This window comes from Dermacentor andersoni, chromosome 2 (genome assembly GCF_023375885.2).
Source record: "Dermacentor andersoni chromosome 2, qqDerAnde1_hic_scaffold, whole genome shotgun sequence".
NCBI lineage: Eukaryota > Metazoa > Arthropoda > Arachnida > Ixodida > Ixodidae > Dermacentor > Dermacentor andersoni.
In genome coordinates this window covers 66,775,536-66,798,595 of record NC_092815.1, presented here as the reverse complement: position 1 = coordinate 66,798,595, position 23,060 = coordinate 66,775,536, and the positions used below count along the sequence as shown (strand labels likewise).

The window sequence follows — 23,060 nt, the reverse complement described above, 5'->3', positions numbered from 1 at the left end:
CTGCCAAGCAAGACACTCTCTCCACTGGCTCCGTCTAACCTCTGCAAGCGAAATTCCTTGCGTTATCCCCCACCGGCGCTCGAGGAGCGCGCGACTCATACGACACGGGCCCCGGCTTCATTTCTTCTTTCTCCTCGCTCCCCCCCCCCACCCACCCCCACCTTTTTTTTTGTGTGACGCTGCGCACTTGCGCTGACGGCGTTGGGCGCGAGCTGTTGCGATTGTCCCGTTTCGCGCAGCGCACGATTTTGCACCCTGTGTACGAGGACACCTGACTAGCTATGTAAGTCAGTGCTACAGGAATACTGAGGCAGACACAAGCGGATCACAGAGCATGATCCCGCGCTTTCGGTGTCTGCGCGGGCGACTGCACGACGTGGGAACAAGTAGATGAAACGGAAGTGCACCTCTCTTGCTGAGGTAGGAAGTAAAACAAAAACATGCAGAAATTCAGTTTGTGTTATTTCTCTAAGCTTTAATTCGTCTATTCAAGCAACATATTACACAACCAACAGATGTTGCCTTGAATAATTCTTGAAGTGACGTGTCACCACGAGTGACGTCACAGTGCAAACAGGTGTACGTAGGCGCACTAGCACGTGTACGTCATTGGTACGCGGCGGCCGCGAGGAGAACGGAAAACAGCGTTCGGTTTGAAATTTCAGGTCTTTCCGCAGTGCGTAGTGATGCAATACTTTGCGAACAGGACTGTTATCAATGTATGATCTGCGCTTGTCAGCCCTAAATGGCCAGACCTGGTGAGGGGCCCTTTTGGACTCAAATCGCCATAGGCACATCCGAAAAAGCTCAATGCCTGCCAGTATTTGCTCCTTTCCACTTATGCTTCACCGTGTAGCACTTCTGTACTACGGCGAAGCTCAATTTCGGGAACCGGCATTATGCAACGCGTCGTGCTTTCCGAGCTTCGAAGACAATTTCGAGGATGATAAGGCGGAGTCCATGGCATTGCTGATAGCGGCGAATTGTTTTAATGAAAAACACGGCGTCGAACAGCAAGAAGGTTGGTAGCGAATGTCGAAGCAGCTAGGCCTAGCGTTGCCGCGGTGGTGGCTACTGCTGCTAGCGGATCTGCGTGCAAGAGCGCCGGTTCGAGGCGGCGAGGTAATCAAGATGGCGGCAGTGGTGGCGTTGATTAATGCGATTTCGGAACTGCGGTCACAGCAAAAAGTCCGGAAAATCGGACGGCTAAGGGTTCTTGCATGAGGAATTTCAGATGTTCTTATACACCGACTCTATGGGGTAGGTGATGGTGGCGCGAAGCTGTCCAAATTATCGGGCGTCCGGAAAACCGGTCGTTGACTGTACACTGGCAACTCCTCCAGCAGACGACACGGCGTCAAAGTAGATTCTTCACGATTCCTCTCTTACTCGAGCCAGCAATACCGCGACTTCCGTGCTTAAAAAAAAATTGCACCCAATTTCCCTGATATAAGCACAAATTCCCCGAGTTTTCCCCGAGTACTTCCAGACTATTCAAGATCCCAGAGAACTCCCGATTTTTCCGGTTGGTAGGCACCCTGCAGATGCTGGTATCAGCGTAGCGTCCACGTGCAATGGTTTCACATTTTCCCAGACGTGGAAGAAAAATGCAGAAAAGTCATATTTAATCCTCAGTGGTCATATTTAACCCTCAGATATCGCTGTTGTTGTAAATATGATGTTTACGTTTTTTCTTCCCTAGTACGAACTAATGAGAATACGGGACATCTTTCAGAAGCGCCCTTACTTGTGCGCGCTTTGCCTCCGTACTTTCCTTTTCGCCACTCAAAACGTTGTTGGCGAGTATAGCACTCTGTTTTAACTTGAATGACTGGTGCCACCATGAGTTGGAAAAAATGTGCCCTTATGAATTAGGAAAGTGTTCTATCGTGTATTACACAGACCAGTAAGTATTCCCTTGACCTCATTAAGCGAGACAGGTTAAGAGGAAGCTTTAGCTCGGATGCTCCCATCTCAATACATGTAAAAGGAGAAATAGTTTTTCTCAGCAACTACTGCACAAAATTTGACGAGGTTTGTTGCACTTAAAAGAAAAACAATATCTAGCGACTGCTGGTTTCGAATTTTTGATTTAGGCCGTCAATATTTTATTAAAAATTTGACAAAATCGCAAATTTTCAAAAACGAAACTGTCAAGTTTACAACTCGTGTAACTAAGCAATGAAAAATTATATCACAACTATTTGAATTGCATCTAATAGTACATCTAAAGTAGACAAAATTGATGTTACACATGAATCTCAAAAAATGTAGTATGGAAATACAGCTTTTGCAGAACCCTTGTACACAACGTAGCGAATTCATGCAAGAACAAATTGACATACTGAATTTGTCCGCTTATGATCATCTAACGGATGCCCTTTACAAAACCGCGATATCTGTTCTTGATGCAGAGCTATTAATTTGTAAACTCCGTGCTTCTATTTTTTTCGAACTTTCAAATTTTTGAAAAATTTTCAAGAAAATTCAGGCCCTAAATAGAAATTCTGCTTCCAGCAGTCACTAGAATTTACCTTTCTCTCTCAAATGCAACAAACTTCATTAAAATCGGTCTAGGGTTTATCTCAGCAAAGTGTTTCTGCATTTTACATGTATTTGAATAGGCTGCATTTGATTTGGGCCCGAGCTAAAGCTTCCTGTTAAGAGGAAGCTTTAGCTTGGGCCCAACTTTGTAAGATACATGTAAAATGCAGAAACGCTTTTAAGCATGAAATTATTTTAGCTCCTGTTGTCGGTGAACTTCAAGTGATTTTGAGTGAAAAGCCAGAGCCGTTATCTCGCCAAGTTGCACAAACAGAACGAGATCATTCAGGCAAATAGTCAAAACTTATGAAAATGCGGTCTCTGGCCCCCAACCCTTTGTACAAGACCGCATTACATAGGCTAGTTGCTGGCTAAACAAGTTACAAAAAATATTGCTTGTGAGTTCTTCTTATTGTACACAGTATCACTCAAGCTGTAATTTCTAGTACGCTGAAGGTTTGTCATTTATAATACATAGCTATGTTCAAAAGGCAGATACAGGACACCATACACCTCATTGTCATCTTTTGGCGCCGAGACAGGGTTGCCTCCGAGACTGCCAGGTGGGTCCCAGATTCTGAGGCAGGCGCTGAAGGAACAGTTCGGGCAGCAGTGGGTTATTTGCGTACAGCCTACAGTCATTGAGGTGCCGCCACATACAACGTAGAAGTTCTGACGGTTGACGGTCACTGAGATCCTCTTCGCTGAGAAGCTGCTGGAGGTGCCTGTGCACAGACACTGACTTTCGTTGCAGCACTGTCATTTCAAAGTGGTCATAGGGGGTGGTGTCATGGGGTGCATCCACATCTTAGAATTCCTCAACCACCTCTGCAGGCAGTACTGAGGTCGCATGGAGGAAACTCGCATGCTGCGAGGTAATACGCCAAAGGCCATAGAAGGCCTCCACCCGAGTAAACCAGGCTGCAGGATTTTGAGGCCAAAAGGGCGGTGGATGAATCTGCACCGTGGCGAGGCCCTCGACACAGTGCAGTCATCAGTTTCTCGTTCGTGGCCCTGTCCATGACATCGTGCTCGCCGTACAATTACGTCCAGGTCACCACGTTATAGCAACCAAGGTTAGGTTCACTACAACAATGTGCGAGTCTGCGAGCAAAAGGCCTGAGAACTGTTTGGACCGATAGCAGGAGCTGAATAAAACTTTCTTTTCTTCTTCTGACCTCACAGCATGAAGCACGAGACACATGTGCCAGAGAGCGCCATATATAAAAGGCGGCCGAGGAGGATGACGATGGCTGCTAGTGGTAGCATTTCTTTTTCATTTCAGGGGCTTACTTTGCTTACCCATAAAAAACGAGTATGCAAGGGTTAGCATGTCAGAACACCCTATTCAGGTGTTCCTGTACATTGCCTACAAGTTGCACATTCCCATAATCATGGCTATTACGTCAATAACTTGAAGGTGCAAAATTTGGTGAGCTCTTCAACCAGTTGCAATAAAACCTACTTGTGTCTACGATATGCGACTGTGCAAGTTCTCCGCTACATTTGTGGGTACTCTGTCAAAAGCCAAAAATAAAGACACCCATAAAAGTGGTGTTGGGAACCATTCAGGCTCAGAGACAAATTCAAGTTAGAAAAGGATGATGACACAAACGTAAAGCAAAACGTAGAAGAAATGCACAAGAAGGTTCGTAAAGACTTCATTTGGCACATTCTTCTGTTGCAACAAATGACAAAGTATTTGCTAGGAACAGGGAAATAAAAGAATATTTTCAGAGCATTCATTAGAATATAATACCAGTGTGGAATGAGCATAGACACTCTAAGATAAAGCAAAACAACATGAATACAATAAGAAGGCCTCCATTTAATTAAAGAACTGACTTATATGCAGTCTCATTACACCAGTGAGTCACAAATCTACTAAGCAGCAGCAAATCAGATATCAGGTAAACTTTTCTTAAAGACTCTGCCATTCATTGCACTGAAAAAGCAAAATTTCAACAAAAAAAAAAAACAAAAACATTCTGGGCCTTCTGGTGATCTCAAGATTCATGGCAAGTAATTATGTTTACCATAACTAATTGCACAGAAACTCTGGATAGCACAAAAGGCATTTACCTTCACTAAATTCTGTTATGGTTATGTATGGCAAAATATAATCAAAACAGCACTGGGCAAAAGTGGGAGCACATAGAGTAAAAATGCACATAGCAAGCAGCATGTATGCGCAAATTATAAGGAAAAGAAATTGTGAAAGTTCTGAAAAAAAAAATTTGAAATAACGAAAAAGGAGTGCAGTGCATGCACCATCACTGTTTCTTAAAACATGCATGAGTGGCAGGAATAGTGGGGGCACAAAATGCAATCTCTGGGTTACGCAAAGCACCAGCGAGATTCACTAGCTACAAAAAAACAGAGTTAGCAGTGCAAGAAAGGTGCAAACAAATAAAACATAATAAAACAAAGAGTTGGGTAAAGCATTTATGTTATGTTCAGTTTGTATACAGATTTCACACTGCAGTTCTTGAGACATGTTTCATGGAACATGACGCGCAACTCTTTAAATGTTCCCTCAGAAAAAAAAATTAACATGTGTAAATCTCACTCAGTTACTCTCCAAGCCTTGGGCTTGGATGTTGCGAATGCAAAGTGCCACATAACAACAATGGTTTCATGAACAGCAGTCAGCACATAAAATGCTCAAAAAAAGCACAAATGACACGACTACAGTGAGACAACAAAAATATACGCCAATGTATCTCAGGAAACTGAGTCTGCTTTGCAGTAAATGCAACATACAGTGAAATCAAGCTTTTCTCCCCCCTGGTGCAGATGACAAGCTTGAAAGACTACACGAAGTTCTCCAAGATAATGTAAAACAAATAAAAAAAAGCAAAAAAGCAAGCTTCTTGCTTTCCTCTTTTGCGCTCAGAACAAGCCTGGAAGAGAGTACACAACTGTAAAGTTAACATAGAAACAACTCGGCGGCATCAGAAAAAGAGTAAGAGCCACACATATACATATCCCAGAATTAGCAATATGCAATATGTGACATTTCAAAAATAGACTTAATCACAGCAGCTTCTCATGACTTCTGTTATTGTTGCACATTGTGTTTCTTTTGCATGCTTTCCACAATATCTCAGCAGAAAGACAACCCACGATATCAACACTGTACAAACTGAAATGCGCACATGCACTGGAAAGCCCCAGATACACTCCTCACACTATGGACACAATAGAATATGCTTGAAAAATGTCTGGTGGCTAGCAACAAAGAATGTTGCAAATGGAATCATAGAGGAATGTTTCCATGCTTTTTCTTGGGGTTCTTCAGTTTCTTGGTCTGCAACAGGTCTAGGTCTTTGCAAATCTTCTTGCGAGTCATGTGTGGCTCAATGATGTCATCAACAAAGCCTGCAAAAAGTTTTTTTTTTAATTACTGAGAATAAGCAGCTTGTAAATATCTCAGTTTTTTTTTAGTCTGCCTTTAACTACCACAAATTTTCCTTCACTGTTCATTACTTATAGCCAACAGGTAGCCACAATTCTAAGGACAGTGCCAGGGTGCTTTGAAAACTTATTTTGTGATTACAAAACTTCTATGGAATAGCTTGACATGCTGCTCAAAGTATATGCAATGGAATCAAACATTGTTTAGAGTGTACTAGCAGTTGATTGAAGGAGGCCAATTTGAATGCATATTCATTCTGTGTAAGGTTTTCAACTGCAGTACCTTACAAAGTCACTACAGGAATCGGCAGGTCCAATTGATGGTTACTGACTCATTACCCACCTCGGATGGCAGCCGGGAAAGGGTTGCCAAACTTGCGGATGTACTCTTCTTCGTACTGCACCACATCCTTTTTGCCTCGATACAGGATTGCAACGGCACCTTTGGCTCCCATGACAGCAACTTCAGCCGTGGGCCAAGCATAATTGGTGTCTCCCCTGAGATGCTTGGAGCTCATCACATCATAGGCACCTCCATATGCCTGCACATGTATTGTGATAAGTGAGGAAAGGGCTGTTCTAGGTTGACTGGGACTTTGATTTTTTATACTGGAAATGAAATGCTACAATGATAAAACTAAGAAAACGTTTTAAAGATCTGTTATGTTTTGGTACCCCTGCTTTACAATGGTAAATAAGTACCAATGACAAGTGTGCCTCTCCAGCAATGCTAAAATATAGGAAATGTCCATGAATTTCAGCTTGTGGTGCAGTGAAAATGATGACCTGTCCATAAGTGCAGTGTGGCTCTGGCAGTATTAAAGGGACCCTGAAACGATTTTGACAATTTTCTACAAACGTACTGAGTCGTTAGAGTAGGTAATTCTGATCATTAATTGACACATCTAAGTGCTCCGCGTAAAGCGTGTAATTTATTATAAGGTTTTAAAAATGCACATTGCTGCCGATCGCAGTGCACTGCTCAGCGGAATTTTAAGCCGCCCCTACCCATATGACCGATATCACCCATATGATGTCAGTGGGGTGAGCTATCGGATTGGCTGACCAGGGCGCGTGATCGATAATTTTTCCAACTTTATGGTAAACAAATGATGTTCGTAATAGTTGGAATGTTAGTTAATTTGTTTTTATAAAAAGAAAGTACCAAAGAGAATGCACAAGAACAATTTTTCCGTACACTTAAGCACTTCCGGCACACAGCAAGTGTCGTCTGCTTGTGTTACAACGTGCTCAGTCTTTGACGAGAGCTCAACTGTTAGTGTCGGTTTGTCTTTTCGCGAGTGCTATGATTCGACTGTTGCGTTGTGGACTGCAAACGTAGCGACTGGCAATATGTCAAGCTGCGACATCGTGTCCCTCTGCAAGCCAGTAGACGAGCGGACTGGCTGCAGCGCATCGGACTGCCGCTATCCGACTGTTGCCAGGATTTGTGCGATTGCGACCGTCACTTTACACTGGAAGATTACTAACGCAATAGCGTTTCGCGAGTCCGGTATTAGGGTAAACGCAAGCGCAAGGGGACAGGGCTCATTCCTCAATGCTTAGGTCCTTTCTGTTCTCATCCTCCTTCTGCTGTGTGTTCGCCCCACAGACCATTTGAAGCATCCTCTTGGTCAGTTATACAGTCAACGTCCGATTTTTCGGGCAGTCCGAAAAAATAAATGCATGTCTTTTACTGTCCTTAAAGGCTCAAATCGCCACAGGCACGCCCGAAAAAGCTCGGAAGGCCTGCCAGTATGCTTATTAGGCATACCGGTGCTCGTACTGCGACAGAAGATGGCAGGTGCACGCGTGTATAATTAAGGAATACATACTGTGTCCCGTGAAAATTGCCCCGTGCCACGCTTCTTAAGCTTCGCCGCAATACTTCACGTATGCTTCACCGTGTAACATTTCTGTAGTGAGGAAAAGCTGACTTTCAGGAACCGGCATTATGCAACGCGCCATGCTTTACGAGTTTCGAAGTCAATCGTGAGGATTACAAGGGCAGAGTCAGTGCCATTGCTGACAGCGGCGAATTCTTTAAATGAAAAGCTCGGGACCGAACAGCAAGAAACTTAATAGCGAATGTCGAAGCAGCTAGGTCTAGCATTGCCACGGTGGTGGCTACGCCTCGAACCGGCGTGCGAGAGCGCCGGTTCGAGGCATGCGGCGAGATAATCAAAATGGTGGCGGTGGTGGCCTTGATTAATGCCGTTTCGGACCTGTGGTTCGAAATTTCAGGCGTTTTTAAACATTGACCTTATGGGGTACATGGTGGTGCCGCGAAGCCGTCCGAATTATCAGGCACTCCCAAAAAAATGGGGCGCCCCAAAAAACTGGTCATTAATTGTACACTTACAACTCCTCCAGCCGACAACACGGCGTCAAAGACGATTCATTACAATTGCTCTGTTACTCAAGCCAGCATTAGCGCTACTTTTGTTCCCTTTCAATAAAATTATAACTAATTTTCCCTGATAGAAGCACAAGTTCCCTGAGTTTTCCCAAATATTTCCAGATTATTCAAAATCCCCGAGAATTCCGGGTTTTCCCGGTTGGTAGACACCCTGCACAAGTCTATGGTCGGACCTCCCTGCTTCCTTCTATGATGATGATGATAGTGTCCTGCAGGTTTTCATTTCAGTTTTGCTATCTGTGAAGCACCGACAGAAGGACGGATTCACACTTATGCATGCTTTGGCGCAGGCTCGGCGCAATTTTCCACTAAAATGCTGTTTTGGCGCAGGATGGTGCAAAGGCCTGCTCTCGGCGCAGTTTGGCACAATTGGTGCAGGTATTCCACCACTGCACAGTACATATCACTTCCTACTCACTTATGTTGTATGGCTGAAAGGATGTTGAGCAGATTAACTAGTTGGGCTTGTTGGTTGAACATAGTGGAAGGCCACAGCACGGGAACCGACGGAGACAAAGGTGCCTCCTTTGTCTCTGTCGGTCTCTGCACCGTGGACTTCCACTATGCTGAAACGATGTTCCATATCCACTGTCATAGCTGTGAGCGGCTTTGGCTAACACTCCCAGGGCTAAATCCTGCGCACATACACAAATACACAAGAAAGGGGAGTGGAGGCAGGAAAAGAGAGGCGGCTCAACTGAAAGGATCGCATGTGTAAGGCAGGAGATGTAAATTCGGCTTCTTCCAGTTAAAGTTCTTTTTGTGCTCACATTCGTTTTTCTTTTCACATTTCACTTAAAAGAACACTTAATTTCACCTATGCTTTCCTTAGCATCAGGTGACTGTAACAAGCTCAACTGTTGGCATTCCCACCACTTCTGTGCAAATTCGTGCCAGAAGGCAAGCAAGTAACAGAATGAATGCGCTGCGTCATCATACAATGGGCGCATGTGGCATGTCAAGACCAGTGTTCCCTCTCATTTTTTAACTTAGTGCAAAGGATGAAACACTGATTGCCCAAGTGGTGGCAGTGCTGCAATAGTGCAATGGTGTTGAGCTGCTATCATGTGCTCTTCCACCAGCTAACGAGCCACCTCAAAACTTGCCATGTCAAGACCATGGCTTACCACTCGCAAAGCAATGGCTTAGTAGAGCAGTTTCATTGTCCTCCAAAGGCAGTGAAGCTGCTCTTGTGGCTCACACTGTCCCTAATTAATGTGTCACTACTGCAGCCCTAGTCCTGCAGGAGCTTCGCACAGTTATCAAACAAGATCTCTCTTGCCCATCTTGGGTACAGCACATCCTTGTGTTGGCCTGCTGAATTTCTTTGCTCTTGACCTTCAACTACGATCACTTATTTCTCCACTATTGGTGTAACACTGACAGAGCTCGGCAATATGGCACACCCTTTACATTCTGCGATCTTCGAGACTCTTTCCTACTGGTTTCTCCTGGGGCACTCCACTCGGTGTTCTTTACATCCATCATACACCAGCCTTATGTCATCTTGGCTCGCAATCAGAAGACGCTCACAATCTCTGTCAACAGTTGTGACACTGTTGTGTTCCTTGACCGTCTCAAGCCAACCTTTGTCAAAAGCCCTCTTCCTGCATCATCTTTCATTACCACTTCTCTTGCCTCCCACCTGACAACTTCACCTTCAAGTACTCAATGCTCATGCTCAATTCCTCGTTGCACTTTAAAGTCACAAACTCTGTATCTTTAAAGGCAGGGGCCCGGTGATGGCGCCTCTGAGCCGAGAAGGACAGCCTTTCGGGCAGCAGCAGCAGCAGCAACAAAGGAGACTTTCTTTCTACCTGACATAGCTTCATGTCACCAGTTACCCCATTTTATGCACAGGTGGCTAGCTGCTGCACGGCACCCTGGAAAGTAGTGCACAACCACTTGGCTGTGCACCTTACATCAAAAGTTGGTCATGCTTTTTCTGTAGGTGGTAACGAAGGTGAACCGTAGAAAAATATTTATGTAATACAGAAGAGCCTTTGTGATTCGTTCCTGTTTAGCACGATTTCCCGGCGCCAATGTTCGCAATAGAGAGCACTAAAGATGAACCAATACAGTTATGCAGCTTTCCTGTGGGGAATATACATTCCTGGAAAGTGAGATTATTCAGCCCCAATGTTCAGCAGATCGCCAAACTGCAATTGTATATGTTCTTCCGCTGCTAGATAACGTACAAACAAGAAAAGGCACGACAATGTGAGGTAGATGTGACCAAGGCCTGTCTGCAGATTTTGCACGTAGGATGACCATGTCCCGACATGCAAGCCACAAAGCGTGGCATAGATCTGCGAGATGAAGGCGATGAAGCACAATCAGCCGAAAATGATGATGAAGACGACGACGGGCGCTTGTTGGCTACTTTCGCCGAGGCTCTCGCTGGACTAGATGTGGTGTGCTTTCCTCACTTTCGTGGAAAAACGAATGCAAATGCAGAAAGCGGTCTGCAGTGTGTGGAAAAGGAACTCCTCCTTTCAAAGGGTCAGCTACTGTGCCCACAAAAGATTAGATATGTCCAGGATTAAGCAAACGCCCGCGCATCTTGTACCTTCTCACTCTCTTGCCTCCTCCACATTAGTTACATGGCAGCTCGTTGCACACCGTTTGCTGTTCGCAGGCCACCAGCCGTTTTGATCACAAACAGCTAGATTTCCCTGCCACGCAGAGGACGATGGGTCTGGGACTCTTTTTTTGCTGCAGACCCACAGCAATGTGGCGAATCAATGAAAGAGGAGTGGTTCTATGCTATGGCTATGCTCTGGTGTCGCTGGCAGTCTCACCACTGTTGATTGCTCGGCAGCACTGATGTCATCGCTATGCCTTTTCTGGTTCACTTCGGAGCTGTAGCTGACGCTCACAACTGCTAGCTGCTATGCCTTGTTATTATTGCTGCTTTATCCTCTCCTCACAATGATTTCACACTTGGAGATGCATTCGTGGTGCCATCAGCTGCGATGCGAGCACTGTTCAGCTGGTTTGCCGTGCACTGTCGATAGCCGTGCACTTGCAGCTGAGCTCGACAAGTATCTAAACTCTCAATTGTACTAAACGTTTGACAGGCGACAACACTTTTCATAAAATGTACAATTTATACATCACTTCATCTAGAGAAGATCATATTTTGCCTGGAATAGAAGCTGTAGCTGGTGTGTGTGTCACCGATGGTGTAGACGCGCTAGAGTTGACTGTCCCGGCCATGAGCTCGCGCTGATGCCATGCAGCTTTGCAGTTGTCAATCGGCCTGTCGGTAGGGCGGAGAATGGTGTGCCGGCCGAACTACCATCTAGTTCGCACACATCTTTAGCAGTAGCCGTTCTACGGTCGGAAAGGCCAGTTCACCGTCGCAGCATATTGGCCACTAGCATGGCTGCATCTTCGGTTTTTTTTTCCAATTTTTAGTCAGGTTGGATCGTACATTTTCCTCGATGGCAAGTTCTTTCTAGTTCCTATTCCAAGCTTGATAAGGAATCGAATATATGGTCATCTAAACACTTTCTTCGAATACTGTGCATTCTGAATTAAGCTGGCCGATCTATGTGCAATGATGACCTCAAGTGGAATTCATTTGTCCATGGCATTCAAGCAGAACCAGCTTTGTGTTGAACCACAATGTAAGCTTTGGCATCTGCTTTGGTTCATACACACCGTTTCTAGTCAATTTTCTTGCCATTTGAGGCCTTAAAGTGTCCATGCATCAGCTGCTCACAATGTCAGTGGTGTTGTGGGCGAAACTGCCTCTACATGCTTGGTGCCACTCAGGTACCAGGCAGTATTGTTCTTTGAAGCATATAGAAAACTCAGAGTAGAGGGAAGCTTCAATATTTCTGAAAACAAATTGGGCCTTCAAAGCATGACATTGTCACAAAGGACAATTGCGGCCATTGGTTGAGATTATTCCCAAAGTACTTGCGAAGTGCTCCATTCAAATGTTATCAGAGCTGGCTAGCTTTAAAAAGGCAGCACCAAGGGTGATGACACTGATGGCTGTATTGTCATTGGGAGTAGCAAACAACGCTAATGAGGAACAGCAGCAAGTGGCTACAGCTTCAACATGAAAAATAAGTTTGTCGTGGCTCATACATGTATTTCGAAAGTCAATGTTTAGCTCTTTTACCACTTTTCTACCCACGCCTATTTCCATCAATAGACTACTATACATGGTTGTAAATTCTTATTTTGTTGCTGGCTGACAGCTAGTGCCATCTAATGGATTATAGAGAAGCTATTTCTTCAGTTAGGCTTTTCTGTTTCCTTTTTTCGCCAAGGAGTGATTTTTAACCCATTAAAGACCAGCGTGACCATATGGTCACGTTAGTCTGCACAGTGAATTTCAATTAATTAAGATTAGCAAAACGCCACCAAAATCGCCTTTGACATGCCGTTAGACAGATTAGGGTTCCCTTTATGGATACCATGTGGCAGCAGGTGTCCGTCGTTTTGTGGGAGCCCCTCGCAAGGGCCGGAATAATTGTTGCTGTGCGAGTAGCGTCGCCATGCATCACTCCAAGGGATAATGTTCTTTTTTTTCACTACTTAAGCAATAGTCGGATATCCTTACCTTCATATTGCTCTTTGAATATGTGACCTTCGATGAGCATTTGTGAAAGATTAATGTTTGATTTATCCATGAACGAGCGTGTTATCTTGCGCGTTGCCATATGGTCACGCTGGACCTTTAGGCTACCTAACTTTTTATTTTTTTAAAAACTGCATTCTCATCTCTTGCACGACTGCTGGCATGTTCCCGCAGTAGTTATATCTTATTTTATTGTCTGAATAGGTTGATGTTGGAATAAATAGCGAAGATACTCGAAGAAGACAATGACGACGTGTCAGTGATTTATATCGACCGCGAGACGCTAGCACCTATTTGGATGAAGAGTCGGCCGATGAAGACTCAGGCGGGCTCATTGACAATCTAATCGGGCGGCAGATATGAGCCGGCGCTGAAACTGTTTTCTCTGAAGGACGCCGCATTGGTGGATCCGACTCCGACGATGACGACCCAGGCGGGCTAGGTGACGGAACATGAGAGGTTTCTTCTGCTGTAGTTGATGCTGCCATTCCTGCGAAATTATCCACTGTTTCTACGTGGACGAACGGTGATCTCCAGAAAAGCCTTGGCATATTTCCCTACCCAAACATTGCTGCTTACAGAGACTTTTCACCTGTTGAGTTGTTCGAAATCTTTTTTGACGAAGCCGTCGTGGAACTGCTAGTCGAACAAATAAGAAACGTTATTTTGAATATGCCTGATCCGGAGGTTACCAAAGAAGAATCAAGGTAAGTTTTCTTGGAGTACTTGTTTTGTCCGGCTAAAACCGCTTGCCAGATAAAAAGTGCTATTGGGACAGCGGCACAGATATGTGCAACACGATGGCCTAGAATGCTATGCGAAGAAATCGCTTCGTACAGATAATGCGACTCCTGCACTGAGCGAAATGCAAGCCTAACACTTAGTGACTAGTTGTCAAAGTTGCGTCCATTGATGGCACTATTGAAAACAAGGTTTCTGGAGCACTTTCAACCTGGGCGTCACGTGAGCTATGACGAAAGTATGATTGAGTATTATGGTCGTCATGGCTGTAAACAGTTTATACGCGGAAATCCTATCCGCTTCGGGTATAAAGTATGGTGCCTAAATGCCAAGAACGGATACCTTGCAAACTTCAAAGTGTATCAAGGCAAGCAGGGGATCCCGGAACATCTGAAAAACATGAAAAGAACTTCGGAAAAGCAGCGGCTCCACTTCTTCAAATGGTGGATGAACTCGCAGCAGAGACGCACGACCTTCCTTTCTTTTTCTATTTGGATAATTTATTCACAGGCATGCCGCTACTCAGGCATCTCAAGGCACAGGGCTACGAAGGCACCAGGCACAGTGAAGCAGAACCGTGTTCCCGAAGAGTGCCCTATCGCTCGACCACAATTCGTCAAGCGCCAACCTCGCGGGCACAAAGAGCCCGTGCTGAGCGACAATGGGGTAATTGCTATCCGCTTGATGGACAGTTCTGTAGTAACGATCGTAAGCACCGTTCACGGCGTAGAGCCAATGTCATCTGCAGACAGGTACGCTCGTGTTCAGAAGAAGTAATGCACAAAGTATGACGACGCATGTGTATTCCATGATTTAAACCATATCACACTAAATAAGTGCTCGACTATTCGCAATGTATGTTTTTTGTGATGTTTCATAGCTTGAAATAAATGTTTTTCAATTCGCGTATTTTGCTGTAACGTAAGGGCCCAGTGTGACCATATGGTCACGGGCTATATTTCAAAATCTAATTAGGCAAGAGTAATAATTTTTTGCATGTGAATTATTAGTACAAAGGTAAGTTAATATATTAGATTTATTTCAACACAGCAAGAAAAAAAAGAAACCGGTCCCTAATGGGTTATGCACCTCCAAAATTGAGGTGATCAGCAATTAAAGTTCACAAGATGGCATTGACATTGCATGCCACTCCTCCACGAAAATGTAAAATTTTTACGAATTGAACGATGGCAACAGCACTGTGCTAAAATTTGACGAACCAAAGTTGTCTCCCGTGTAAAAGTTTTGCTTTCTCTGCAAACAATTTCATTACTGCCACAATGACCAAGAAAATCCTGTGTGTTCTAAAAGTCACAGTTCTTATCTGCAGGGTGTAAACATCATTTTGGCGGGATCGCTTGCCAATGGCCACGTAAGGAAGTTTTGCACTAAAAGACACCCGGGAGCTGACCTAAGCGTTTTGCTGGGGCTAGTCACTAGGCTTAACCAGGTTGTCTAACAAGTTGACATTTACAAATTCCCAGAGTTTTACAGGTTTTCCGAGTGCCTTTGCGAAATTCCCTAAGTGATGAAGAACTATGCTTTATGTCAACACGGGCTGAAACCAAATCGCACGATGCTGTCACTCTAGTAAGCATATGAAAAAAAAAACTTAATCCAATTTGAATACTAAGGAGTAGTGTTTATGTTATTTAAAAAGAGAATAAAAGAGGGGTGGGGTTAGTAAAATGCACAGCAAATAAAATGTCTTCGAAAAAAATTGCAAATGAGGTCGGACATTCTCAAATATGAATAAAAAGGAGATGCATACAGAAGCATTTTCTAATATGAACTATTTCTATCAACTGATAGCAAGCTCAGTGGTATGAGGCCCGAACTTTGTTACAATTGAGCTTCTCTCTCAACAGCTCGTAAGTCAACCTCAACTGTCCTGACATATATGGCAGGACAGTTGAGGTATACTCTCAGCCCGCGCACGACATTTCAGTGTTGTGTTTCACTTCCTTAAAGAGTTTATTCTGGTTTGGATGAAGGACACCTGCATCTCGGCATCAGCCAACACTGTTTTTTGAGCTCAAGGTCCTTCAAAAGGGCGGCAGCACGCTTCCTTTCCCGTTCATTCCTCAATGCGTAGGCCCTTTCTGTTCTTGTCCTCCTTCCGCCACTCATTCGCCCCGCGGACCATTTGAAGCATCTTCTTGGTCAGTTGCACCGTTCACGTCCAATTTTTCAAGCTCCCTAAGGGCCGTGAGAACGTTAGAAAAATCGGCCAGTTGAAAAAAAATGCATGTCATTTACTGCCTTTAGGGGCCAAAACCACCACAGGCACATTCGAAAACGCTCTGAAGGCCTGTCGGTACACGTATTAGGCATATCGGTGCTTGTACTGTGACAGGAAATACCGGGTGCAGGCTTGTATAATTAAGGAATACATACTGTGTCCCCTGCAATTTTGCTTCAGAGACTTTCCTTTCCTTCCTTCTTCTCCGCCCTTACACTGGCTCTCTTGTTAACTACTACACGCAGAGACAAAGCAACAGCGCGCGCATTAGATACCATAAATGAGATGAATATTTACAATTATTATTAGGGTTAATTATATTCGAGTGCTGATTGCTGTGCTATCGTTAGTTAACGAAGCTTTCCCTCAAGTCTAAATGTTTTAAGGCAGTTTTACGTGTGCGTATCATGGCCACGCACACTTATATCACCTTCCGTTTCGCTACCACGGGTGCGCTTTAGAACCACGGCGCTGCAATTTTGCTTTACTTTCCTTCCTTCTTCTCCGCCCTTAAACTGGCTCTCTTAACTACTACACGCAGAGACAAAGCAACAGCGCGCGCATGCGATCCCATAGATGAGATGAATATATATATAGAAAATTATCAGTCATAGCTCTCGTAGTATAGCCCTCTGGGCCGTTTCCTTTTTTTTCTTTCGAAAGTAGTCCTATTAGGGTTATTATAATTACACGAAGGTATTTGGCCCTCATCAGCAGCAGTCCTTGAGATAGTTATTCTGGCGGCTAGCTTCCCACGCTATGCGTGCCGCCCTCGCACCTGGTTAAGCTGTTCCTAGACGCTAGAGTTATACTATGTCCGCGCAACCTTGAGCGATCGGAAAGCGCGTTTTCCCCTCTTGGCCGGTGGAGAGGGGAGGCTTTGTTTCCGGCCACAGAGCCCTCCACGTCTCAGTAAGGTGCCTGGTGGTGGTCTCGCGCGGACGATGCCCTCTCGGTGAGCGCATATTTCCCCCCAATCTTTTAAGAGGTTCAATACTTACAAGCATGCAAACCATATTTATTTCTAGGGAATTTTCCACGTCTCAATAATTTCTCTCGTCGTATTCGAGTGCTGATTGCCGTGTTATAGTTTGTAAACGAAGCTTTCCCTCAAATCTAAATATTTTAAGGTAGTTTTCCTAATCTCTAATGCCGCTCGAGTTCGCTCTTCTCCTCGGGCGGCCATTTTTCCAAGAAAATATGCCTTCCAACCACTCGGAATCAGCAAAAACCGACTATCGCGGATAACATCAGTCCCTTTCCACGTAAATATGAGGCTCGGAGCAGGAGCTATGGCGCTTGAAAGTAACCTGGGGCCTAACGAACCAACTGACTGAGCTATCTTTCCGGGCAACATCCAACGGTCACGAATTCAAATCACCTGTTATGTTCCTTTTCCTTTCCCCTTTTTCTTTCTTTTTAATGTCTTTTCCTTTATTTTACCACTGTACGGTAACCCTCCTAAAAAAAAAAAAGAAGGATATATATCTTCAATTATGTATGGCCACACATGTGCAGGTCATAAATACCAGGTTCTCTAGCTGAGTGCCATCCATGCGGTATAACCGAGCTCAGATTGGTCTACCTTGACTGATCAAATAGGGCACCATTGTAGGTTAAATGAGGCGTACAACTCCTGCGGGACCCGCCGTGGTTACTCAGTGGCTGTGGTGTTAGACTGCTGAGCACGAGGTCGCGGGATCGGATCCCGGCCACGGCGGCCGCATTTCGATGGGGGCGAAATGCGAAAACACCCGTGTACTTAGATTTAGGTGCACGTTAAAGAACCCCAGGTGGTCGAAATTTCCGGAGTCCTCCACTACGGCGTGCCTCATAATCAGAAAGTGGTTTTGTCATGTAAAACCCCATAATTTAATATTTAATTTAACTCCTGCGGGGACGGTAGAGTATCCGCCTCCCGTGCAAGAGTACCGTGATTCAAATCCAGGTGGCGCACAATTCTACACCGGAAAATACAAAAAAACCGTGTGTTGAGAAAATTGCACAAACAGGCCTAGAGTGCGGCCTGATCCCGGTGACCAGAACCGGTAACGCACTCTCTCACCAGAGCAGGATTGGCCACCCTGGTGCAGTACTTGGCCACAACCTCCTATATGAATACAACAATCGAACCCCGGCCCTCAGTCCCCAGCAGCTGCGAAGCAACTGACCACGGCGGCGGTCAGATCTGCGACGCTGCAGAGGGTGCTAAGAATCCCTGGCTCCGGACAGGCCGCCATTGGAATATGAACCTGGCAACGTTTAACGCTAGAACGTTATCTAGTGAGGCGAGTCTAGCAGTGCTATTGGAGCAATTAGAGGGCAGTAAATGGGATATAATAGGGCTCAGTGAAGTTAGGAGGCCAAAAGAAGCATATACAGTGCTAAAAAGCGGGCACGTCCTGTGCTACCGGGGCTTAGCAGAGAGACGAGAACTAGGAGTCGGATTCCTGATTAATAAGAATGTAGCTGGTAACATACAGGAATTCTATAGCATTAACGAGAGGGTGGCATGTCTTGTTGTGAAACTTAATAAGAAGTACAAGATGAAGGTTGTACAGGTCTACGCCCCTACATCTAGTCATGATGACCAGGAAGTCGAAAGCTTCTATGAAGACGTGGAATCGGCGATGGGTAAAGTCAAAACAAAATACAGTATACTGATGGGCGATGATGGGCAAGAAGCAGGCCGGAGACAAGTCAGTGGGGGAATATGGCATAGGCTCTAGGAATAGCAGAAGAGAGTTATTAGTAGAGTTTGCAGAACAGAATAATATGCGGATAATGAATATCTTTTTCTGCAAGCGGGTTAGGCCAAAGTGGACGTGGAGGAGCCCGAATGGTGAGACTAGAAATGAAATCGACTTTATACTCTGAGGAACCCTGGCATCATACAAGATGTAGACGTGCTCGGCAAGGTGCGCTGCAGTGACCATAGGATGGTAAGAACTCGAATTAGCCTTGACTTGAGGAGGGAACGGAAGAAACTGGTACATAAGAAGCCAATCAACGAGTTAGCGGTAAGAGGGAAACTAGAGGAATTCCGGATCAAGCTACAGAACAGGTATTCGGCTTTAACCCAGGAAGAGGACCATAGTGTTGAAGCAATGAACGACAATCTTATGGGCATCATTAAGGAGTGCGCAATAGAAGTCGGTGGTAACGCCGTTAAACAGGAAACCAGTAAGCTATCGCAGGAGACGAAAGATCTGATCAAGAAACGCCAATGTATGAAAGCCTCTAACCCTACAGCTAGAATAGAACTGGCAGAAGTTTCTAAGTTAATCAACAAGCGTAAGACAGCGGACATAAGGAACTATAATATGGATAGAATTGAACAGGCTCTCAGGAACGGAGGAAGCCTAAAAGCAGTGAAGAAGAAACTAAGAATAGGCAAAAATCAGATGTGTGCGTTAAGAGACAAAGCCGGCAATATCGTTACTAATATGGATGAGATAGTTCAAGTGGCTGAAGAGTTTTATAGAGATTTATACAGTACAAGTAACACCCACGACGATAAGGTGAGAGAGAATAGGCTAGAGGAACTTGAAATCCCACAAGTAACACTGGAAGAGGTAAAGAACGCCTTGGGAGCTATGCAAAGGGGGAAGGCAGCTGGGGAGGATCAGGTAACAGCAGATTTGTTGAAGGATGGTGGGAACACTGTCCTAGAAAGATTGGCCGCCCTATATACACAATGCCTCATGACCTCGAACGTACCGTAATCTTGGAAGAACGCTAACATAATCCTAATCTATAAGAAAGGGGACGCCAAAGACTTGAAAAATTATAGACCGATCAGCTTACTGTCCATTGTCTACAAAGTATTTACTAAGGTCATCGCAAATAGAATCAGGAATACCTTAGACTTCTGTCAACCAAAGGACCAGGCAGGATTCCGTAAAGGCTACTCAACAATAGACCATATTCACACTATCAATCAGGTGATAGAGAAATGTGTGGAATATAACCAACCCTTATATATAGCCTTCATTGATTACGAAAAAGCGTTTGATTCAGTCGAAACCTCAACAGTCATGAAGGCACTACGGAATCAGGGTGTAGATGAGCCATATGTAAAGATACTGGAAGATATCTATAGCGGTTCCACAGCCACCGTAATCCTCCACAAAGAAAGCAACAAAATCCCAATAAAGAAAGGCGTCAGACAGGGAGATACGATATCTCCAATGCTATTCACAGCATGTTTACAGGAGGTATTCAGAGACCTGGAGTGGGAAGAATTGGGGATAAAAGTTGATGGAGAATACCTTAGCAACTTGCGATTCGCTGATGATATTGCCTTGCTTAGTAACTCAGGAGACCAATTGCAATACATGCTCACTGACCTGGAGAAGCAAAGCAGAAGGGTGGGTCTGAAAATTAATCTACAGAAAACTAAAGTAATGTTTAACAGTCTCAGAAGAGAACAGCAGTTTACGATAGGTAGCGAGGCACTGGAAGTGGTAAGGGAATACATCTACTTAAGGCAAGTAGTGACCACGGATCCGGATCATGAGACTGAAATAACCAGAAGAATAAGAATGGGCTGGGGTGCGTTTGGCAGGCATTCTCAAATCATGAACAGCAGGTTGCCACTATCCCTCAAGAGGAAAGTGTATAACAGCTGTGTCTTACCAGCACTCACCTACGGGGCAGAAACCTGGAGGCTTACGAAAAGGGTTCTGCTGAAATTGAGGACGACACAACGAGCTATGGAAAGAAGAATGATAGGTGTAACGTTAAGGGATAAGAAAAGAGCAGATTGGGTGAGGGAACAAATGCGGGTAAATGACATCTTAGTTGAAATCAAGAAAAAGAAATGGGCATGGGCCGGACATGTAATGAGGAGGGAAGATAACCGATGGTCATTAAGGGTTACGGACTGGATTCCAAGGGAAGGGAAGCGTAGTAGGGGGCGGCAGAAAGTTAGGTGGGCGGATGACATTAGGACGTTTGCAGGGACAACATGGCCACAATTAGTACATGACCGGGGTAGTTGGGGAAGTATGGGAGAGGCCTTTGCCCTGCAGTGGGCGTAACTAGGCTGATGATGATGATGATGATGACTGTGTCCCGTGCCGACAGCCCCTTCTCACGATTTTTATGCTTCACTGCAATACTTTAGCGTATGCTTCACCAAGTAACACTTCTGTATAGAGGTGAAGCTGACTTTTGGGAACCGGCATTATGCAGCACACTGTGCTTTCCATGCTTCTAAGCCAATCGCGAAAACCACAAAGGCGGAGTCCGTGCCATTGCTAAATGCAGCGAATTCTTTAAATAAAAAACCCGGCACCCAACGGCGAGAAGCTTCATAGTGAACGTCGAAGCAGCTAGGCCTAGCGTTGCCACTGTGGTGGCTACGGTTGCCAGCGGACCTGCGTACTAGAGCGCCGGTTCGAGGCGGCGAGGTTATCAAAATGGCAGCTGTAGTGGCTTTGATTATTGCCGTTTCGGACCTGCGGTCACGGCAAAACGTCCAGAAAATTGGACGGCGAAGAGTTCTTGCGTCTGAAATTTCAAGCGTTCTGATACATTGACTCTATGGGGTACGCGGCGGTGCTGCGAAATCGTCCAAATTATCGGGATTCCAGAAAGTCGGTCGTTGACTGTACACTGGCAACTCCTCCAGCCGGCGATAGGGCGTCAAAGACGATTAATTACAATTCCTGTCTGTTAGTCGAGCCAGCATTACCGCAACTTTCGACCCTTTCAATGAAATTACAGCTAATTTTCCCTGATAGAGGCACAATTTCCCTAAGTTTTTCCTGAGGTTTCCCACACTACTCAATATCCCTGAGAATTCCCGGTTTTCCCGGTTGGTGCAACACCCTGTTAACATTCTCTTATATATCTGAAGAAATTCTCTCCATAGAAAGTCAAGATGTGCTGGAATATTGCACAGATACTTTGCATTGAATGCCAGCACGCCTGGGGACAAACGCACACAAAACTTCTCCTCTGTAGTACCTAGGCAAAGTCAGATGTTCAAGGAGCAAAAACCCCCATATTTTCTCTCTTGCACATGCTTTTACTCGTGCCTGCACACAAATGTCGGGCAATTCCTGAAATGACCGTCTCATCAGCGTTCTGCTGTGTGACCGACGAAGCAAGCGAACTTCGCCGTGCCGGCTAGGCTCGGCTGGATCGTGGGCTCTGGAATTGCACCGATGCCAACGCAATCTCAGAGGCCACACCCAGCTGCAAGCACACAGGGCGCGCTGCAGGAAGTGGGAGAAGTGAATGCATGGCCTGGATGTGACCCCTGAGATTATGCTGGGGAGATTTCCCAGGCCAGGCCCAGCTGTGGCTTCCGGTGTGGTGCACCATGGAGAAGTGAATGCGCTAACCTTTCAGACCACTCTGCGTAGTGGCGCAGCATGGCCCAATAGAGCAGCCTTGCATGTGACCACCGAGATTGAGCTGGAGAGATCTTGAAGGCCATGGCCAACTACGCCTGCCAGCGTGGCACGTTTGCCTAATAGAAGTGAACACACTAATCTTTTGCACATCCGCACATAGACAGCACGACACGACTCGCGCAGCCAGGCAATCACTAGAGAGAGACGTAAGTGGAGAAGTGTGACAGTGAGCTGCTCATTGCGCAGGTGCGCAACTACGCATCGCGGTGAGAAAGACCGGTGTTGCTTGACGACGTATTCGATGCGGGGATGTGGAAGTTTTGAACTGCTGTGGCGAATGAATGACGAACCCCATGGAAAGCTATGTACTGGGCGTGCAATGGTCAGATATTTTTTGGTTACGGAAACAAATCTAGTTCATTATATCCATTGGCAGGACAACTTCACTTCGTTAAAATGAGGTTTTAAATACGTGGGTCTCTATGGGGATCCATGTACTTTGTTATATTCATTATTTCGTTATATCTCACTTCATTATAACGAGGTTCAAGTGTACTGCTTTGTCCATGGGCAGGAAAATGTTAAGGCCCCTTACAATATTTAGAACTTATGTGAAGGGGTATACTCACCTTCCTGGTGATTATGGTTATTTTTGGTACAGTCGCTTCAGCATAGGCGTAAAGAAGTTTGGCCCCATGCCTGATGATGCCTCCATATTCCTGAGCAGTACCTTTA

The 23,060-nt window shown here is 45.2% G+C and overlaps 1 protein-coding gene across 2 annotated transcripts in view; it reads right to left on the bottom strand.

Annotated features, from left to right (window-relative positions):
* Positions 1-4,189: 4,189 nt before the first annotated feature.
* The window catches only part of LOC126542189 (propionyl-CoA carboxylase beta chain, mitochondrial-like), a 52,446-nt gene continuing 33,575 nt past the window's right edge, over positions 4,190-23,060 (bottom strand). Inside the window, exons 12-14 of one of the 2 annotated variants that reach the window (XM_050189137.3) lie at positions 22,955-23,055; positions 6,305-6,503; positions 4,190-5,925 (exon numbers count right to left, since the gene is read on the bottom strand). In XM_050189137.3, coding sequence (XP_050045094.1) covers positions 5,804-5,925; positions 6,305-6,503; positions 22,955-23,055 — 422 coding nt within the window. In that variant the 3' untranslated portion in view covers positions 4,190-5,803. Of the gene's footprint in view, positions 5,926-6,304; positions 6,504-22,954; positions 23,056-23,060 lie in introns of those variants that run through there. The other variant, XM_055077064.1, reaches the window with a different exon arrangement.